Source organism: Podarcis gaigeae (genome assembly GCF_964106915.1).
Source record: "Podarcis gaigeae genome assembly, chromosome: 13".
Taxonomy (NCBI): domain Eukaryota; kingdom Metazoa; phylum Chordata; class Lepidosauria; order Squamata; family Lacertidae; genus Podarcis; species Podarcis gaigeae.
The window spans coordinates 42,677,439-42,693,009 of NC_139689.1; the positions used below are offsets into that span (position 1 = coordinate 42,677,439).

The 15,571-nt window shown below is 43.5% G+C and overlaps 4 protein-coding genes and 1 long non-coding RNA gene across 7 annotated transcripts in view; 2 read left to right on the top strand and 3 right to left on the bottom strand.

The window, feature by feature from the left end:
• Window positions 1–1,966, bottom strand: part of EFTUD2 (elongation factor Tu GTP binding domain containing 2) — a 30,278-nt gene extending 28,312 nt beyond the window's left edge. Inside the window, exons 1-4 of the mRNA XM_083709165.1 lie at window positions 1,826–1,966; window positions 1,220–1,335; window positions 454–619; window positions 22–100 (exon numbers count right to left, since the gene is read on the bottom strand). Coding sequence (XP_083565291.1) covers window positions 22–100; window positions 454–619; window positions 1,220–1,324 — 350 coding nt within the window. The 5' untranslated portion in view covers window positions 1,325–1,335; window positions 1,826–1,966. The remainder of the gene's footprint in view (window positions 1–21; window positions 101–453; window positions 620–1,219; window positions 1,336–1,825) is intronic.
• Window positions 1,967–2,189: 223 nt separating this feature from the next.
• On the top strand, window positions 2,190–7,615 carry DNAAF19 (dynein axonemal assembly factor 19). 2 transcript variants are annotated; one of them, XM_083709905.1, is made up of 4 exons: window positions 2,190–2,249; window positions 3,029–3,175; window positions 6,439–6,571; window positions 6,866–7,615. In XM_083709905.1, the coding sequence occupies exons 2-4, from the start codon at window positions 3,039–3,041 to the stop codon at window positions 7,328–7,330; spliced, it is 735 nt and encodes a 244-aa protein (XP_083566031.1). In that variant the 5' UTR covers window positions 2,190–2,249; window positions 3,029–3,038; the 3' UTR covers window positions 7,331–7,615. The 2 variants fall into 2 exon arrangements, with proteins under 2 accessions (XP_083566031.1, XP_083566030.1); XM_083709904.1 differs by having other exon boundaries at window positions 2,202–2,317.
• On the bottom strand, window positions 4,122–5,578 carry LOC310830359. The gene is made up of 2 exons (XR_014557629.1): window positions 5,505–5,578; window positions 4,122–4,995 (listed from the first exon to the last, which is right to left on the bottom strand). It is a non-coding gene; the product is annotated as an uncharacterized lncRNA (long non-coding RNA).
• A 103-nt stretch (window positions 7,616–7,718) lies between the features above and the next one.
• Window positions 7,719–9,606, top strand: FAM187A (family with sequence similarity 187 member A). The gene has a single exon (XM_083709640.1). The coding sequence runs from the start codon at window positions 8,226–8,228 to the stop codon at window positions 9,501–9,503; it is 1,278 nt and encodes a 425-aa protein (XP_083565766.1). The 5' UTR covers window positions 7,719–8,225; the 3' UTR covers window positions 9,504–9,606.
• A 3,905-nt stretch (window positions 9,607–13,511) lies between these two features.
• The window catches only part of GFAP (glial fibrillary acidic protein), a 40,464-nt gene continuing 38,404 nt past the window's right edge, over window positions 13,512–15,571 (bottom strand). Inside the window, exon 10 of one of the 2 annotated variants that reach the window (XM_083709629.1) lies at window positions 13,512–13,927. In XM_083709629.1, coding sequence (XP_083565755.1) covers window positions 13,886–13,927 — 42 coding nt within the window. In that variant the 3' untranslated portion in view covers window positions 13,512–13,885. The remainder of the gene's footprint in view (window positions 13,928–15,571) is intronic. The other variant, XM_083709630.1, reaches the window with a different exon arrangement.

Sequence of the window (15,571 nt, forward strand, 5' to 3'; positions counted from 1 at the left end):
GAACAAACAAGCTATACTCACTCCATCTCATACACTGTGACTGGCAATGTTTGCTCCATGAGGGAGAATTTCTTGGTCTTCACGGGTTTAATAATAGGCTCTGAAAACAAACAGAAGAAATAACATCCCTTTAAATAGAAAAGCCCTACCTCAACACTCAGCCAAGTAGAAAAAAGGAGCAAAACACAAACTTTTTGCGTGTCCCTGATCCCAGGTTCAGTTCCTGGTATCTGTGACTGAAGTCTCTTTTAAGGCTTGGAAAGATCTTGGAAAGTTACCTCCAGTCATTGGGTGCAAACAGTACAGATGGAGCAATCCAATGGGAATAAAATTGTTTCTTGGCTTTCCCATTTCAGATTGCAGATAGGTGCTCAACTGAATGACTGCTGATCCAGTATGCTATGCAGAAGACTCCTGCCTTCTCCCTGACAAGCTGGTTCTAGAATTTCTCACCTGTCAAAGGCTGTGTGTCTTCCTCTTGCACAATGGTCTCCACCTCTGGACCGTAAACCTCCTCAGCCGTTGGATAGTATTTCTTATCCTCATGCAGCACCACATCCATCCCAGGGTGGTCATCATCGTGGTCTCCAATGTCATCGTCGTCGTCGTCCTCATCGAGCTGAAAACAGAATGAAGGGCCTTCAGCTGGTCTCTAGCAATTTCCATCCAGTGCAGTCCCAATTATGGAACTTGGGGTTGGCTCCCATGTGCATGTTCATCACTTGATGATGGCAACATCAAGCTTGCATAAGTTCATACACTCAGGTCCTGCGTCATGAACACAATGCGTTCTCTGGAAATTGTTTGCTAGGTGAATGTTCACATAAAGAATTAATGATTTCCATGGATTTTTATGGGGAAATTTCTAATGCGTTCCCGACCACAAAATCTGTGGTGCATATAGGCAAGTTTGGGTACTAACCCCTTGTGTTGGGGTAAGTGAATTTTTGCACAGCGAGCATTTGTAAAATGGGACCTGCGTGTGCAATTTATTTGTTGGACTTCAAAGTGTCATGGGACACCCAGTTGCCTTTGCAGCGACCGTGAAACATGGCTAGTTTCCATGAATGAACATGACACCTTTTTTCCATGATCCTAAAAAATTAAATTAACTACTTAACCAAATGAATAACCCAAATATTTAATCATCCAACAGCCTTAAGTAAAACCATTGGGTGGCCTTTAGTATTGTTATTTAGAGGAAGCATAATCCTCATACCTCATCTAGATCCTTTGAATCCCGACCCATCTCGTCGTCATCATCATCAGAATCAAGCTCTGGGCCAATATAATTCCCAAATTCATCATACAGATCTGTATCCATGTTGCCGGACCCTGGAAAGAAGAAAAGCCATTGAAACAAGTATAGCAAGGTCAGTTTTTATCCTGAAAGTGTGTGTGTGTGTTTTTGTATTGCTGAATTTTGCTAGCTATTCAGTATAGATATAAGGAGTGTAGGAGTGTGTGTTTTCCTGCTTATTGTGTTTTTGACAGCTTATTTTTATTGTGAACCTCGCCTGTAGCAACCTCCACAGCTGTTCATCACAGTAGCGCCTGGCCCTTATTTCTAGTTCATTTGTACCTCCTAGTTTACTCAAGTGCCCCTGCTTAACCCATCAGGCTTCATAACAGACCCTTGACCTCAGTGGGGCTTCGGCCTCCCTCACTCCGTTTAAGGAAAGGCGTTTAAGACCACAGCCGAAGTTGTCGCCTTTTCTTCTTCTTCTTCTAAAAATCAAGTTTCTAGTCCCTAGAGTCCTGGGGAATAAAACACGGTGCGGCTGAGAAACGCCTATATCACACGCATGCCGAATATTACGCGCACCTTGTCTGCCTTCCCTTCCTCCTCGGCGGCGCCTTTCTCAGCACAGAACGGAGCCCTCGCTGAGAGAAGAAGCGCGCGTTGCTCGCGACGTTCTTCTTTTTCCGTCGCGCGCCGCTGCGACGCTGCCGTGGAAGGGCCCTCCGCCGCTTCCTCCGAAAGAGGCTGCCTATCCTATTGCCTGGCCGATTCGTCGCCTTCCCCCCACCTTCATTAAAATAAAATAAAATACCGGTGTTCTGGGAGGCACGTAAAGGCATTCTTCTGATTCTTATAGAGACGTGGGAGGGCAGAGAATGGAGATTATAATCAGGCGACCAGCGAAGACAACTCCTTTCTTCGGAGGGTCCTTCGCGTCCCGGCGTGGTCTGGTTGTTATGGAAACCAAACCTAGGCCTCGTTGCTATGGAAACCTGATGCCTAGCCGGTGCGGGGTGGGGAACGGGGAAAGCGGGGGTGGATTTGGAGACGACTTCCGCAGAGCCCTAAACCGGTGTAATAAATAACCTCAGTACCTCATTATCTGGGAGTGGTACCCAGGGTCGTTTTTCCACGTAGACCCGTGGAACTCAGGTGCAGGATATGGATCAGTCCTTGGAATGACGCATCAGAATTGAGGGATGAGATACCACCCCACCCCGAGCTAAAAGGGACACGGGAAATTCCCTGCACCTCAGGGCTCAGGGGCTTCCTCTGAGATCCCGATGCTTTGCCATATTGATATGCTTCTGCAGTGCTCTTTGCTGTAAAAAGCAAGCAAATATTGCAAAGCTACTGTAAATGTTTAGTTCTCGCTCTACGAAGGAAGCAAAAACCCTTTGGTGCATTTCCACTCCTGGAGCCTTTGGCCGCTTGGGAAGTGGGAAGCATAACTGTCAACTTTCAGATTTGAAAATAAGGGATCAGCAGCCTCGAAAATAAGGGATCAACAGCCTCACCTGTCCCAGGGACAGTCTACGGGATATCTAACAATCCGGGATAGCAGCAGGAAGCAGCGGGAAATGGCGCTGGAATAAGGGAATTTCCCGCAAAAAAAGGGAAGGTTGACAGCTATGGTGGGAACTGCATAGCGATATTCGCGGATTAGCATTTAGTAGCATAGCTTAATTTCTCTGCACTTGGGTCCCCCCCAATGCTTTGATTCCCACGTTTCTAGAGTTCTTCGGGATAAGAGTTGTTTGTTTTTTAAATGTCTGTTGTTTCTAGATAACCTGAGATGGAGGGTGCGATCGACTTCCGTGCTTTGGAGAAAGAGTTGGAAGAAGCTATTGCCGCTGATGAAAAGTACCAGAGAGAGAATGAAGCCAAGTTCCGAGCAGTGCACCAGAAAGTGGCGACTTATGAAGAATTCAGGTTTCTCAAATTCCATTGGTCCCTTTAGTTGATGTGATGCAAGAGGCAGTATAGCTCTCCAGTGCTTTTTTTCTTAAAAAAAATATGTTTAAGGGTGCTCTCATTTTTACTCAAGAAAATCACCATTTTATAGTTCAAACTGGGGGAAGTAAATACAGTAAATGGACAAAAGTACAAAGATTCACAAAATGTTTAGGGGTATACGCTTACCCCTAAACATTTTGTGAATGCGTCCCCCCCAGAAAAAAAGCACGGCAGCTATCAGTTTATCCATGAGGTCAACTGCTTGTGAATTTAACCCAATGAACATGCAGTCACATGGCAGGCTGCTGTAGATTATGCATACTGCAAAAGTCATGTACATTCATTACTTATATGTGCCTTATCAAAGAAATACAACCAGTTCTCCCAAGCTCACTCTTGACTTCTGGGTGCCTGAGATAAAGAAGGCTAATTGCATTGGAACTTTGAAGTGTCAGGCATAGCTCTAATGGCTTTAGCCCAAACGTAGCAGAGTTTTCCTGCACAGCGAAGAAGCTAGTTGAGGTGGAATGACTAGTCAGCTAGACTCAGAATAACTATTTACAGGATTTATTAAAAGGAAAAATAAAACCAGCAGAGTTTCTGCATACAAAACAAAGCAAAATAAATCCTTTCTTTCTCTCTCTCTCTTAACCATACACAGCACTTCTTCTCCTAACACACCCACCTAACACAAACTGTGCTAGCATTCCTAGATAACAGAGTTGAGTGCTGCTCGTTAACCAATCGGAGTAAGTAGTTTCTAGGTCAAGCAGACCTTGGCTTTCTGCCAAGAGTAAATTGACACTGCCTTGAGTTAATTGTGTGAAGCCAGAATCTGTAAGTATTCATGAGAATCAATTAACAGAAACTGAACACCCCCTCACAGATTATGCTGGACAATTAACATCAAATAACACCTATGTAGGAGATTATTTTTCCAGCAAACCTAAACCCTTGCACATTTGCTTGTTCTTTATCTTTGCCAATGGTTTAGTTAATACATCTGCTACATTTTCTTCACTTGATACATAAGTACATGTGATTATATTGTCTTGTACACAGCAACGTACATTTTGGTATTTTACAGAGATATGTTTGGAACGTGATTTGAAACCCTCTGTTTTACTTAAGGTTATACAAGCCTGATTATCAATGTAAACTCGTACTGGTTCTCCACAATTTACATTTAAATCTGTTAACAAATGCTTGAAATAAATCACCTTGTTGCACAATTCACTCAATGCGGCGTACTCGGATTCCGTTGATGACACACTTACAACGTCTTGCTTGCGTGACCGCCAGCTGATTAAAGCTCCACCGACCATTATGACTAGTCCTGTGACAGATTTTCTATCTGGCAAATTTCCCCAGTCACTATCACAGAAGCAACTCAACATTTCATCCTCTGAAGAATTTAATTGTAACATATAGCCAATTGTCTGTTTGAGGTATCTCAGAACTTGTTTTACCCCTTTCCAGGCATTTAGTGTGGGTTTTGAGACCAATCTACTTAATATGCCTACTGCATAGCTAATATCAGGTCTGGACCACTGTGCTAGATACAATAAACTTCCAATTACAGAATGATATATATCAGGATGTTCAAATTCAGGACTCTCATCTATATGAAGTGTTTTTATGAAACCTGGATCCATAGGCACCACTGCCCCTTTGCAATCCTGCATCCTGTATGTAGTCAGTAGTTGTTTAACCTTGTTCTGCTGACTAATTAGGCAGCTGCCATCTTGGGCCCAGCACACTTCCAACCCTAGATATGTCCTAACCGGGCCTAAGTCCTTCATTTTGAACTTACTGGACAATTGCTTGGCAAACCTTTTAGTTTGTTTATCTGTTTTGCAAGCATACAATACATCATCTACATAAATCAGACAAAACTCTTGATCACTGCCTGTACCACGTACATAAACACAATTGTCAGCTGTACTCTGCTTGAAACCAAATGACACTAAGGCCTCATGGAAACACTTGTTCCAAGATCTTGCCGCCTGTTTGAGACCATATAAAGCTTTGTTTAATTTCAACACTCTATTGGAACCTGTCTCATAACCAGGCGGTTCGGCTAGATACAGGTCTTCTGATATTGATGCATGTAAATATGCAGTCTGGATATCAAAATGGTTTAACAGGAGTTTTCTCTTTGCCCCAAGCGTTAGAATCAGCCTTACACTGTCCCCCTTAGCAGTAGGGGAAAAAGTCTCGTCATAATCCTTTCCAGGCCTCTGAGAGTATCCTTGAGCCACTAAACGAGCTTTGTATTTGTACTTTCCTGTCACCAGTGGTTTACGTTTGTACACCCACCTGCAGCCTACAATCTTTGCCCCCTCAGGCGCTGCTACTGGTGTAAAGACCTTGTGCTCATTCAGAGCAGTTCTCCCAAGCTCACTCTTGACTTCTGGGTGCCTGAGATAAAGAAGGCTAATTGCATTTTTAAAAGATCTCGGAAAACACCCCCAAAGATAAATGGGGCAGTGATGGGGCCGTATCCTATTACCTGCTTTCTGTTAGAATTCTTGCTCCATGATTGCATGGGATTGTTGTCTATCACATGACGGTATATGTTTTGACTCCACAGAGTGGGAAGTGACGGAGACAGGATGTTTGTGTTACTGTGTTCTGTGAAGTGGGACTATTGTCCTTTGTTCTTTTTCTCTTTGCTGTCTGATGCTAGAGAGAGAGGGAGCCATGTTGCAGTGCTCCGTGTGTGTTTATACGTAAATAAAGTAGATTAGCCAAAATGCTGACTTGCTGAGGTCTGTTACGCATGGTGTGCAAACTCTATGGATCCCTAAGTGTGCCGGTTTCGGTTGGCATCGGTCACTGTGATGTTCAGGCTGAAGAAAGCTTATGAACGATCAACCAGGAGGGAGGGAACATGCCAGTCGGGCATGTGTCTCTGCCAGGGTGTTACTCAAGTGTAGGCTGAACTCCTAACACTTTTCATGTTGCAGTGTGCACCACAGTAAGCTACAGGCAGCAAATATTGTTATATCAGTAGCAGCCAGTGGCCACTCAAAGTTTCAAATGTCCAGGGCCATACAGTGCTTAGCTTGGGTAAATGAAATAATAAAAAAATGTTCCTGTACTTTTAACAGTTACGTATGTAGAGGAAATTTCAGCAGATACATGTCTTCTCATCCTTGCACCATTGTACTAGCTGAGCTATAGCTGCTGAATTTCCCTCCAAATTGCAATAATGCCCCTTTCTCTCCCGCTTGCAGGGATATTGTTTTAGCATCACATTTAAAGCCTCTGGAGAAAAAGGACAAGGTGGGGAAGAAAAGAAATGTGTTGTGGAACTCCCATGCAGTTAAAGCAAACTTCAAACAAGAAAGTGAGGTACAGCTGTCTCAGGTAAGATTGCTTCTTTCCAGGAGTTTGGAGATCCGTGGCTATACATGTATAGAGCTATACTTCTTATTGTATTATCTACGTTTATTTATTTGTGGCAAAACAAAGCATAACAGCAAACGCCTAATAAAATAAAAGTAGAAAGGGATATTGAGAACTAAACATATAGGAACAATTTTCCTTACCAAAATAAATTAATATCACCATTAAGGTCAGTTAAAGTCTTTCTCCAGTGGGGTGGAGAGTGGGCCAGGATCCACTTGTGTTGGGATCTGTGACATTGTTCTTCTCCTCCAGGAGTTGGACCAGCTGCCCAAGACATCTGCAGAATTCTACAGAGATTGGCGCAGATGCATGAAAAACATCCAAGAACGCTACCAGCTCCTGCTCCAACTTGGATCCCAAAACCTGGGCCAAATCTTCCAAACAGACCTTGCTTTTGGTTTCCTAGGTGAATTCCTAGCTGTGTTCAATGAAAATATCTGCCTCAAAGACCGGGACTCTGTCTTGGAGATTTTGGAGAGTTTTTCAGGAACCAAACGCTTTGGATTGAATGTGGAACTCATGAGTGAGCAAGAGAAGAAAAACTGTCAACAGTTGTTTGAGAAACTGCAAAGGATGGGGACTGACCGTAGCAATCCTCCAGACTTTTCACATGCCACAGAGGGGGAAGGTGTGCCTGGTACCCAAATCCACTGCCAAGCAGATGGACCAACTGAAATAAAATTGATGGAACTGATGCGCCTTTACAAAGTCACCTAAAGGAAGCTAGAGCTTGTGTCACAAGCCACACCACATAGGGAAATAATGGAGAAGATACAGAGGAAAGGAACACCCACTAGGAACATCTTCTATCAATCCCCATTAAGATGAGTGGGAGATCATCAAGAGCACACATGAATTCTTGCACATCTCCAGTTAATCTCAGTACAACTTTTATAGAATATATATTTGGAGGATAGACCTGTTTACTGAGTTTTTAGATGAGCTCTGCCTTCTTCAGCAAGGCAGATAGTGCATTGTCAATAAATAATATTTGTTGATTGATTTCTGCTGTGGTTTATCTCCTATTTCTCATGGCACTTGTGCTATTGACTTCTGCTCTAGTTAGGACTCAGCAGGGCTTAGCCCCAGAATGAGTTGGCATTTTCTCATTCATGGGTAACAATAACCTGAAGATACTGTCGTCCATCCAGGCTTAATATAAACTTGGTAGTATTAAGTATTGTGGGTGTTTGTATAGAATTGGGGAGGAGCAATGGCTTGGTCCTCCAGTGCTTGGTTTGCCTGTCCCAAGTTTAATCTTTGGTATCTCCAGTTAAAAGCATATCATGTTGCTGGGTTGAGAAATACCCTGCCTGACATGTTGGAGGGCTGCTGGCAATCTGAACAGACAATACTAAAAGCCAGTATAAGTCAGCTTCTCTCTCTCTCTCTCTCTCTCTCTCTCACACACACACACACACACAATGGGGTAACAGCTAGTTGTTCATGCTGACCACTCTGGAGCTGAGACTGCATTCTAGAACTTGTGTGAGCAAAAATGGAAACGGTTCTGGAGTCTTCGTTCCTCCACACACTGTTTAGTATCCTACCTAGTTTGCCTACTTAAAAGAGCAGTGAAGCAGAGTTGAGCTACAGAACTTGTAATCAACCAATGCGGAAGCTGTTGACCAAAGTGTACCACCATCAAATGGCTTCAACGGGGCTGGCTGGAATTGCGATAGTCCTTGGCACTGCTGATGTTCTCCATGCCTTTGCCATTATAGAGAAGGAGGACGTGTTCAAGAAGACCCCTTGCCCAGCTTTTCTGATGTTTGAAAATGCTGCTTACTTGGCTGACATGAGCTTTGAGTTGCCTTGCAATTGCAAGCCTGAGGAGGTCACTTCTGTGGTTTGGTACTTTCAGAAGAACATGGGCAGACACCGGACTAAGGTCTTGACAGACTTTGATGGCACTTTGGTTGTGGACTCGAGCCACATCAAGAGAGGCGTTGACATGCTCCGGCGCTTCAGCATCAGGATGTTCAGCCTCATTGTCTTCCGCGTTCAGGTGGAAGATTCAGGGCACTACATTTGTGGCACCAAGAAAGGGGATTTCTTCTACGGCTACGATGTAGACGTGCAGACTTCCAAAAACATAGCTGTTGCCTTTGCAGATGAGGATCAGCACCCACAAAAGGACTTCAACAGAACACACTTTGTAGTCTTTACCGTCTTCTGGGAATGGACCAAGTGCAATCGCTGCGATGTCAGAGGTGAGCAGCGGAGAGTTGGGCTTTGCTATGTGCAGAGTCCCTATCTGCTCAGGCGATACCGTACTACCATACCAGAGGTGGCTTCCTGCGGCTCCAAGTCTGTCCCAAAGCAGTTTCGGGGGGTTCCGAATAGGAAGCCCGAGGTTGTTATCCGAAGTTGCATGGCACCTTGCAGGAAAAAGATGTCCTCCATGGGAGAGGCATCCATCTCAGATGTCATCTCCAAGCTTGGGGAAAAACCCTGGGTTCCCGACATCCCTATCCAATTCCACAAGCAATCCCTTGGCACTGGGCTGATCATAGCCTGCCCTGGTGCCAGGCCAGAACATGCTGTGGCTTGGGACAAAGACTCAACCCGGATGTACCTCACTAGGTTCCTTACCGGGGTCAACAAGAGCATGAGGGTCTTCATTGACCACGGAAACCATCTGCACATACGCTTTGCCCAGATGGATGACAGAGGCGTCTACTACTGCTGGCGAGAGGGACAACTGGTGGCTGGCTTTAGGCTTGCTGTTGTGTACGAGAGCCGCCACAAGAGAAGCATTGATGATCCTGAAACACAATACGCCATCAAGGCCATCTTCACAAGCTATGTCTTCATCACCCTCCTCTTTGTCAGCATCCACATTGTCCGCTGCTGTGTTTATGCCTTCAGGTGCACATCTGTGGAATAGCACCTGCCAGGAAAACTCTTCAGGGGCTCAATTTATTCACTTTTAAAATTTGTTGTTGTTAACCCATTTACCTATTGATCTAGTAAATATTTAATTTATCAACTGCCTTGGCTCTTAACCATCTGAGCTTAACCAATGTATTTCAAAAGCTTTGAATAAGGGCCTTTTCCTCCTATGTGTGGTAGCTTTCAAATTTGTTAAAACAAGCGTCATCTCATTCCTAGAAGGAATGGCAATCCTTTAATGTTTTTCATCAGCTATGGGGGATGCAAAATGTTATCTGTTGCAATCTGTTGCCAGTTTGCAAACAAGCTCAAAACCCAGCTGGATTGTGGAAGTTCTAAATTAAAAAAATGCTGAAATCAACAGAGCATTATCTCTCAATTTCAGTGGTTTGCCAGCGACTTTTACATATAGTTAGAAGAACTTTGAAAACCGCAGTGAAAAATCATTCATGCTCTGCCTGCATCTGATCCTGGGTTCCAATCTCCAGACTTTGGCATCTCTCCCCTTTTTAGAATAATTTTGGGTAGAAAGGCAGCAAACTACAGTTTCCAGGATTCTTGTATTGGGTGCTTTAAATGCAAAGTGTGTTTAAAGCTTTAATCTTCTTTGCCTTCCAATCAGCTCTGCAGATTTATTGACATGGGTTCCTCCAGTGGCTGGTGTTGGAAATGGGTGGAAGGCATCTTGATGTCTGTTGTGGTTGCACTCCTAGCAGGCTCAAAGGCTGCTTAACTCAGAATAGGTGATTTGAGGGAAGGGGACAGTGTATTGAGCCAGAGTTGCTACAAAGGCCTTGATAACGGAAAAGGAAATGGGAAGAAGAAGAGGAGGAGAATGGTGAGCCCTTATCAATGCTATTGGCAGACACTTTGGGACACAACAGAGTCAGCCTGAATTTGTCAGCCTTCTTTTGGAAGTTGTGTATAACGTTTCCTATTTAGGTGCACTTTTAGTATTGTTTCCACACAGCTCTTTCCAAAAGTCAAGGACCTTTTCCGCTGTGATGTCCTAACCTGGAACATTCTCTGCAAGGAGGCTTCCCTGGTACACCAAACCTACATTAATGTACCGGTAATTCCTGTCCCAGGCAAATATATTTGTATTTCCTCAGATATTTTATTTTCCATTCACTTCCATTATGATTTTTTTTTAAACTCAGCACATATGATTTTCTGCTGCACGTACGTGTTCATGTGGTTATTTATATGTGTTTTTATGTACTGTAACTGTTTTTGTATGTATGCACACATAGGTATTTGTTTCTGTAAGGCACCCTGGAAATTCATTGAAGGGCAGGATATAAATACCCCCTATAAATGATGACAAAAATTGGGAAAGAAGCTACTTTATGAAACACTTTCAAAAGGGAGATTAAAATAAGTGGGAGTGCATTTTTCATAAAATAAAATAAAAAACTCACCGTTTCACGTCATAATACTTTTAGTGATTGCAAAGGGTTTAAATACAGCATTAGAAATTGACCTGACATTTGGAAATATGCAAGTAATATTGAGAGGCTAACGTACATATATTCGGCAGTACACAAAGAACAGCAGAAAAGTTGTAGATTGTTTAGGTGCCAGCGATGGTTACAAAAGGTGAAAATATCTGAGTTTAACATTTTTTCTATCTAACAATAGTAATCTCTGCGGTAGTGGTTTTAGTAGGGCTAGTTATCTGCTTTTATGGGCACACAGGTAAAGGTCAGGTTGTATTAAAAAGGTATTTTGGATAAACTGTTGAGCACATAATCTCCCTGTCCTCTTCTGTGTTCAAGTGACAGTAGAAGCCTATGCCTGTCCACTTCCAAGCAAGTCCCACTGAGTTCAATATGACTTACTCAGAATGGAGTGCGCCAGCATTCAGGGCAGCTTTTTAAATGCTTGAATACGATTACAACCACATTTTATATTCTTTTTACTAGGCTAAACCTGTAGCAAGTTCTATCAAGCTTTGATCTTTACACTTGGTCTCCTAGATCAGTAATTATAGAGGTGACTTGCTCACCTGATCATTTGTAATATGTCACTATCTTTCCCGGATGCCCTAATGTCTGTCTTTCTTTCTTTCTTTCTTTCTTTCTTTCTTTCTTTCTCTCTTTCTCTCTTTCTCTCTTTCTCTCTTTCTCTCTCTCTCTTTCTCTCTCTCTCTCTCCTGCCACACTTCCGTCCTTCAGTATCATTCACATCAGCCTTCAAAATTTTCCATGGCACGGCATCCCTCTATATGTTATTGAGACACTATTTTCTGCAGATTGCTTAAATGGCAGCCCTCACAATAATACACCGGCCTCACCCATTTACTTGGGTCAAGGGGTGTGGGGGTGTAGAGACCAGCTGCTTGCTCACAAGGAGCTCAACTAGCAGGGGTGAGTGAACCTGACATTTTTTGTGTCTCTTCATTTCTCATTTTTCCAGTCCTCAGTTTAGTTGCCCACAGTTCCACATCTGTTTGTGATGATGATGATAATAATAATAATAATAATAATAATAATAATAATAATAATAATGTGATTATAATCATCATCAGTGCTTTAGTGCATAGTCTTCCTAATGTACACATTTTTGCAAAGCAATTTCCCCTAATATGCATTTGTGCATGATCTTTTCACTTACCCATGCCCTTTTACACACTTTTTACCCCAGTATGTGCACATCTGTACACATTATTCGGCTGGGAGAATGGAAAAGGATGGCTATGTTTCCGTTTGCAAAGTGTTCTGAAAAGTGTGGTTTTGGCAAGTTCCCCTTTAAATCATATCTGAATCCCATTTCTCCTCTATTACTTGGCTAGTAATTACTGGATGCATTGCTGGTGGGTAACCTAAGGTTGATAAGAGGCTGCAAAATTCCAGACTCTTCCTGATGGCTTATAAACCTCAGAGGGAGTTATGGAAAGAAGGCAGAGGCGAAACCCCCAAAAGGCAGAGGCTGCCTCTTGAAGGAAGAAGACAAAGGAAGTGTGTATTTGTTGACTAGGTTCTTAAGGCTTTTATAGTCTGACAGGAGGACAGAAAAGGAGGCAGTTGCCCTAAGTTCTGAGGGGTCTGGGGTGCCAGGACTGTGAGACGCTCCAACACATGTACTTGGCTATATGTAAAACATAGGTTGCATCGATTTAGAAGGTGCCCAAAGGCTGCTGTAGGGGTTAAGCATTGAACTAGTACTGGGGAGACCCAAATTCAAATCCCACTTGGCCAGGAAGCACACCTTGGGCCACCAACCTTGCCGCAGATTAGACCATGAGAAGAGATTGTGCTGGAGGCCCATGGGTAGGGTGGAAACTGCAGTCACTAGCCAACTTTGACTGGCATTCCTTTACAACTCCAAATCTAGCAGGGGGGAAAACTTCATACATGAACAAAACTCATCCAATGCAGGAGCAAATTTAAGGTTTTAAATAGCTGTCATATGGGAAGAACGGCAAAGACCCCTCTCCTGATGTGTTTCTGATAACTCCCCACTCTACCCCACAGTGTTTATTAGCCCCTCAACAAGGCATCTTTAACAGCTTTGCATCACAGCTAAACATTCAGAAGGGACCGCTTTCACTATTTTGGGATAATTTGCAAGATGAATTGCTATCTTGTCGCAAGCGTTTCTGTTATGTACAGAATGCAGCAGTCTGGGTGGTCCTAGAACAATAGGCTCCAGAATACAGCAGTCTGATTGGTCCACAGGAGCCACCCAATCCAGCTCCAGGTGGAAGTGAATCTGCGACCTGATTGGCCTACAGGAGAATCCCGGAATTAGCCAATCACATGGAGCCCATTGTGTAAATAATGTATATAAAGCAGACATTCTGGGGGGACTTCCATTCCTCCTCACCATTATGAGCATGAAATCCACTCTCGACTCCGAGTATATTTCAGTTTCTTAAGGACACGTGTTATACTTCTGGGGGAGACAAGCTAACTTCCTACCATTGTTCCCCTTGAAATACCTCCCTTCTAGGCCTCTCTCTCTCACACACCCCTCTCCCAGCATCAACAGTAAACACAGATCCTATTCATTAGTAGGTTTATTGAGAAGCAGCAAGTTTTGGTGTTAAGCCCAAGGCGGATAACATCTAGGAGAGCTACAGCCCAGTCTAAAAACGGTGCCTCATTGGAAGCATACAAGATGCGAGAAAGCGGGGGGGGGGGGGCAAACCCCACCTGAAGCGCCAGGCAACTGAGGCCCAAGGGGCAGCACCTGGTTATACTTTCCCAGCAATAGTTAAATTTGCAAATGTTTCCCACCCCTTGTAGCAGAGCTGTTTTGGGGCCATAGCCCTGAAGCGTCAGAAAGGGAGGCAAGCTTCTCCTAGCGTCCTACAGCTACAGGCGTCTCCTCCCTCCCTTCGCTAGCGTGGCTTTTACTTCGCGGCCGCTGGCTTCACACCACTTCCTTGTGCTCCTGGCTTGACTCCTTGATCACCTGCAGGCAGAGTGGGGAGAAGAATGGGAGGGGAGTTATTCACCCTGCTTGGGTCGCAACCTAGCTTTCAGCGGCCACAAAACAGCTCCTATTCATTTTGAAACTTTGTGTGCTCCCTTCTAAATGCTTCAGGTTCCCATTGCTTACTCCCACCTGTCCCCTAAAAATCAAAATCAAAGCAGGGTCTATGGCAGCACAGAACTAGTAACTTGATGGTTGATGCACAAGATTATTGCCAATACTGGTGACACTTAATAGAAATTGGAGTTATGCGACCCACCGAGCCAAGGAGCTAAGTAACTCTACAACATTTAGAACACACCTGAAGGCAACCCTGCATGGGGAAGTGTTTTTTAAAAATGTTTAATGTTTTATTATGTTTTTATATATGTTGGAAGCTGCCCAGAGTGGCTGAGACAACCCAGTCAGATGGGCGGGGTATTATTATTATTATTATTAATAGTAATAATATTAATATTAAATAGGACATCCCTATTTTCATTGGATAAATGTTGGAGGGTATGTAAAGCAAGCTTTCTTTTTTATGTTTTAGCTGCATCTATTTAACCCTAAAAGGTCATGGTTTGTTTTCCTGGATGGAAGGGCAGGTCTGGAAAATGTACCAGCAGAGGAGTTTTAATGTTTGATGTTTTATTGCTTTATTATTATTAATGTTCTGTTGGGAGCTACCAAGAGTGGCTGGGGAAACCCAGCCAGATGGGCGGGGTATAAGTATTAATAATAATTATAATAATTATGGCCCGATACTTTCCAGGTTTGTTATTCTGCTCTGTTCAATTCTCCAGACTATGCATTTCCTCAGGAGTCAGCTTGCAAGACCTTTGATCTGAGCTATGTAGTATCTCAGGCTGAACAGAGTGCTCACTGAGGGAATAAAGTCTTGTCAGGAGCACAGCTTCATCCTTGCAGTATAACTTTTGCCTGCTGACCAACACTGCCTAATTTTTTTGTAGGCACTAGCAGGCAAGGCAGAAAAGCAGGCCTTTATTCTGCCATCTGACACACACTGTCTCCCTAGCATCAGAACTTTAATTACTTATTCCCAAGTGCCTGCTCCCTCTTTTCTTTTCTTTTTAAATACTTTATTTGCTATTGTTTTTACTGACACTAGAACAGGAACTGAAATACAGTCCATCAAGATGCATAGTTCTATGCTGATGGGCAAACCATTCCCCAGACCCCAAACTTGGAAAAGCTTGCTGTGACCACGTTAGAGAATTCATTCTCCCATCCATTTTGACTCATGTTCCAGCCATCCATCTCGACACCAATTCTGGAAGGAATAAAAGTTATTTTCTACTGCCCACAAGCCTGATTGTAAGTTATAAATCTCCCTCATGTTTCCTACATCATAAACCGGAGGCAATGGCAGAGAAACCCAAGGGGATGAATGCCAACAAGAAATATCAAGTGTTACACATAGGAAGAAGGAACCCCGGTTTGTGCACAAGGACAACTGGTTAGCATGCCTGAGGGAAATGCGTAGTCTCCAATGGATAACAAACAGATGCCAGTCATGTGGTGCTTCAGCTCAAAAGCCCAAGACCATTGCTGGTTGGTTGTCTCCAAACAGAAACATCAGACCCAAGACGTAAGAAGTTACAGATAATAACACTGCTTTTC

Bases quoted from the DNA above. Each gene is read 5' to 3' on its own strand.
- FAM187A (XM_083709640.1), top strand. From the start codon at position 8,226: ATGCGGAAGCTGTTGACCAAAGTGTACCACCATCAAATGGCTTCAACG.
- DNAAF19 (XM_083709905.1), top strand. From the start codon at position 3,039: ATGGAGGGTGCGATCGACTTCCGTGCTTTGGAGAAAGAGTTGGAAGAA. The intron at 3,176-6,438 runs GTTTCTCAAATT...TCCCGCTTGCAG, and splicing joins GCGACTTATGAAGAATTCAG to GGATATTGTTTTAGCATCAC. The intron at 6,572-6,865 runs GTAAGATTGCTT...CTTCTCCTCCAG, and splicing joins GTGAGGTACAGCTGTCTCAG to GAGTTGGACCAGCTGCCCAA.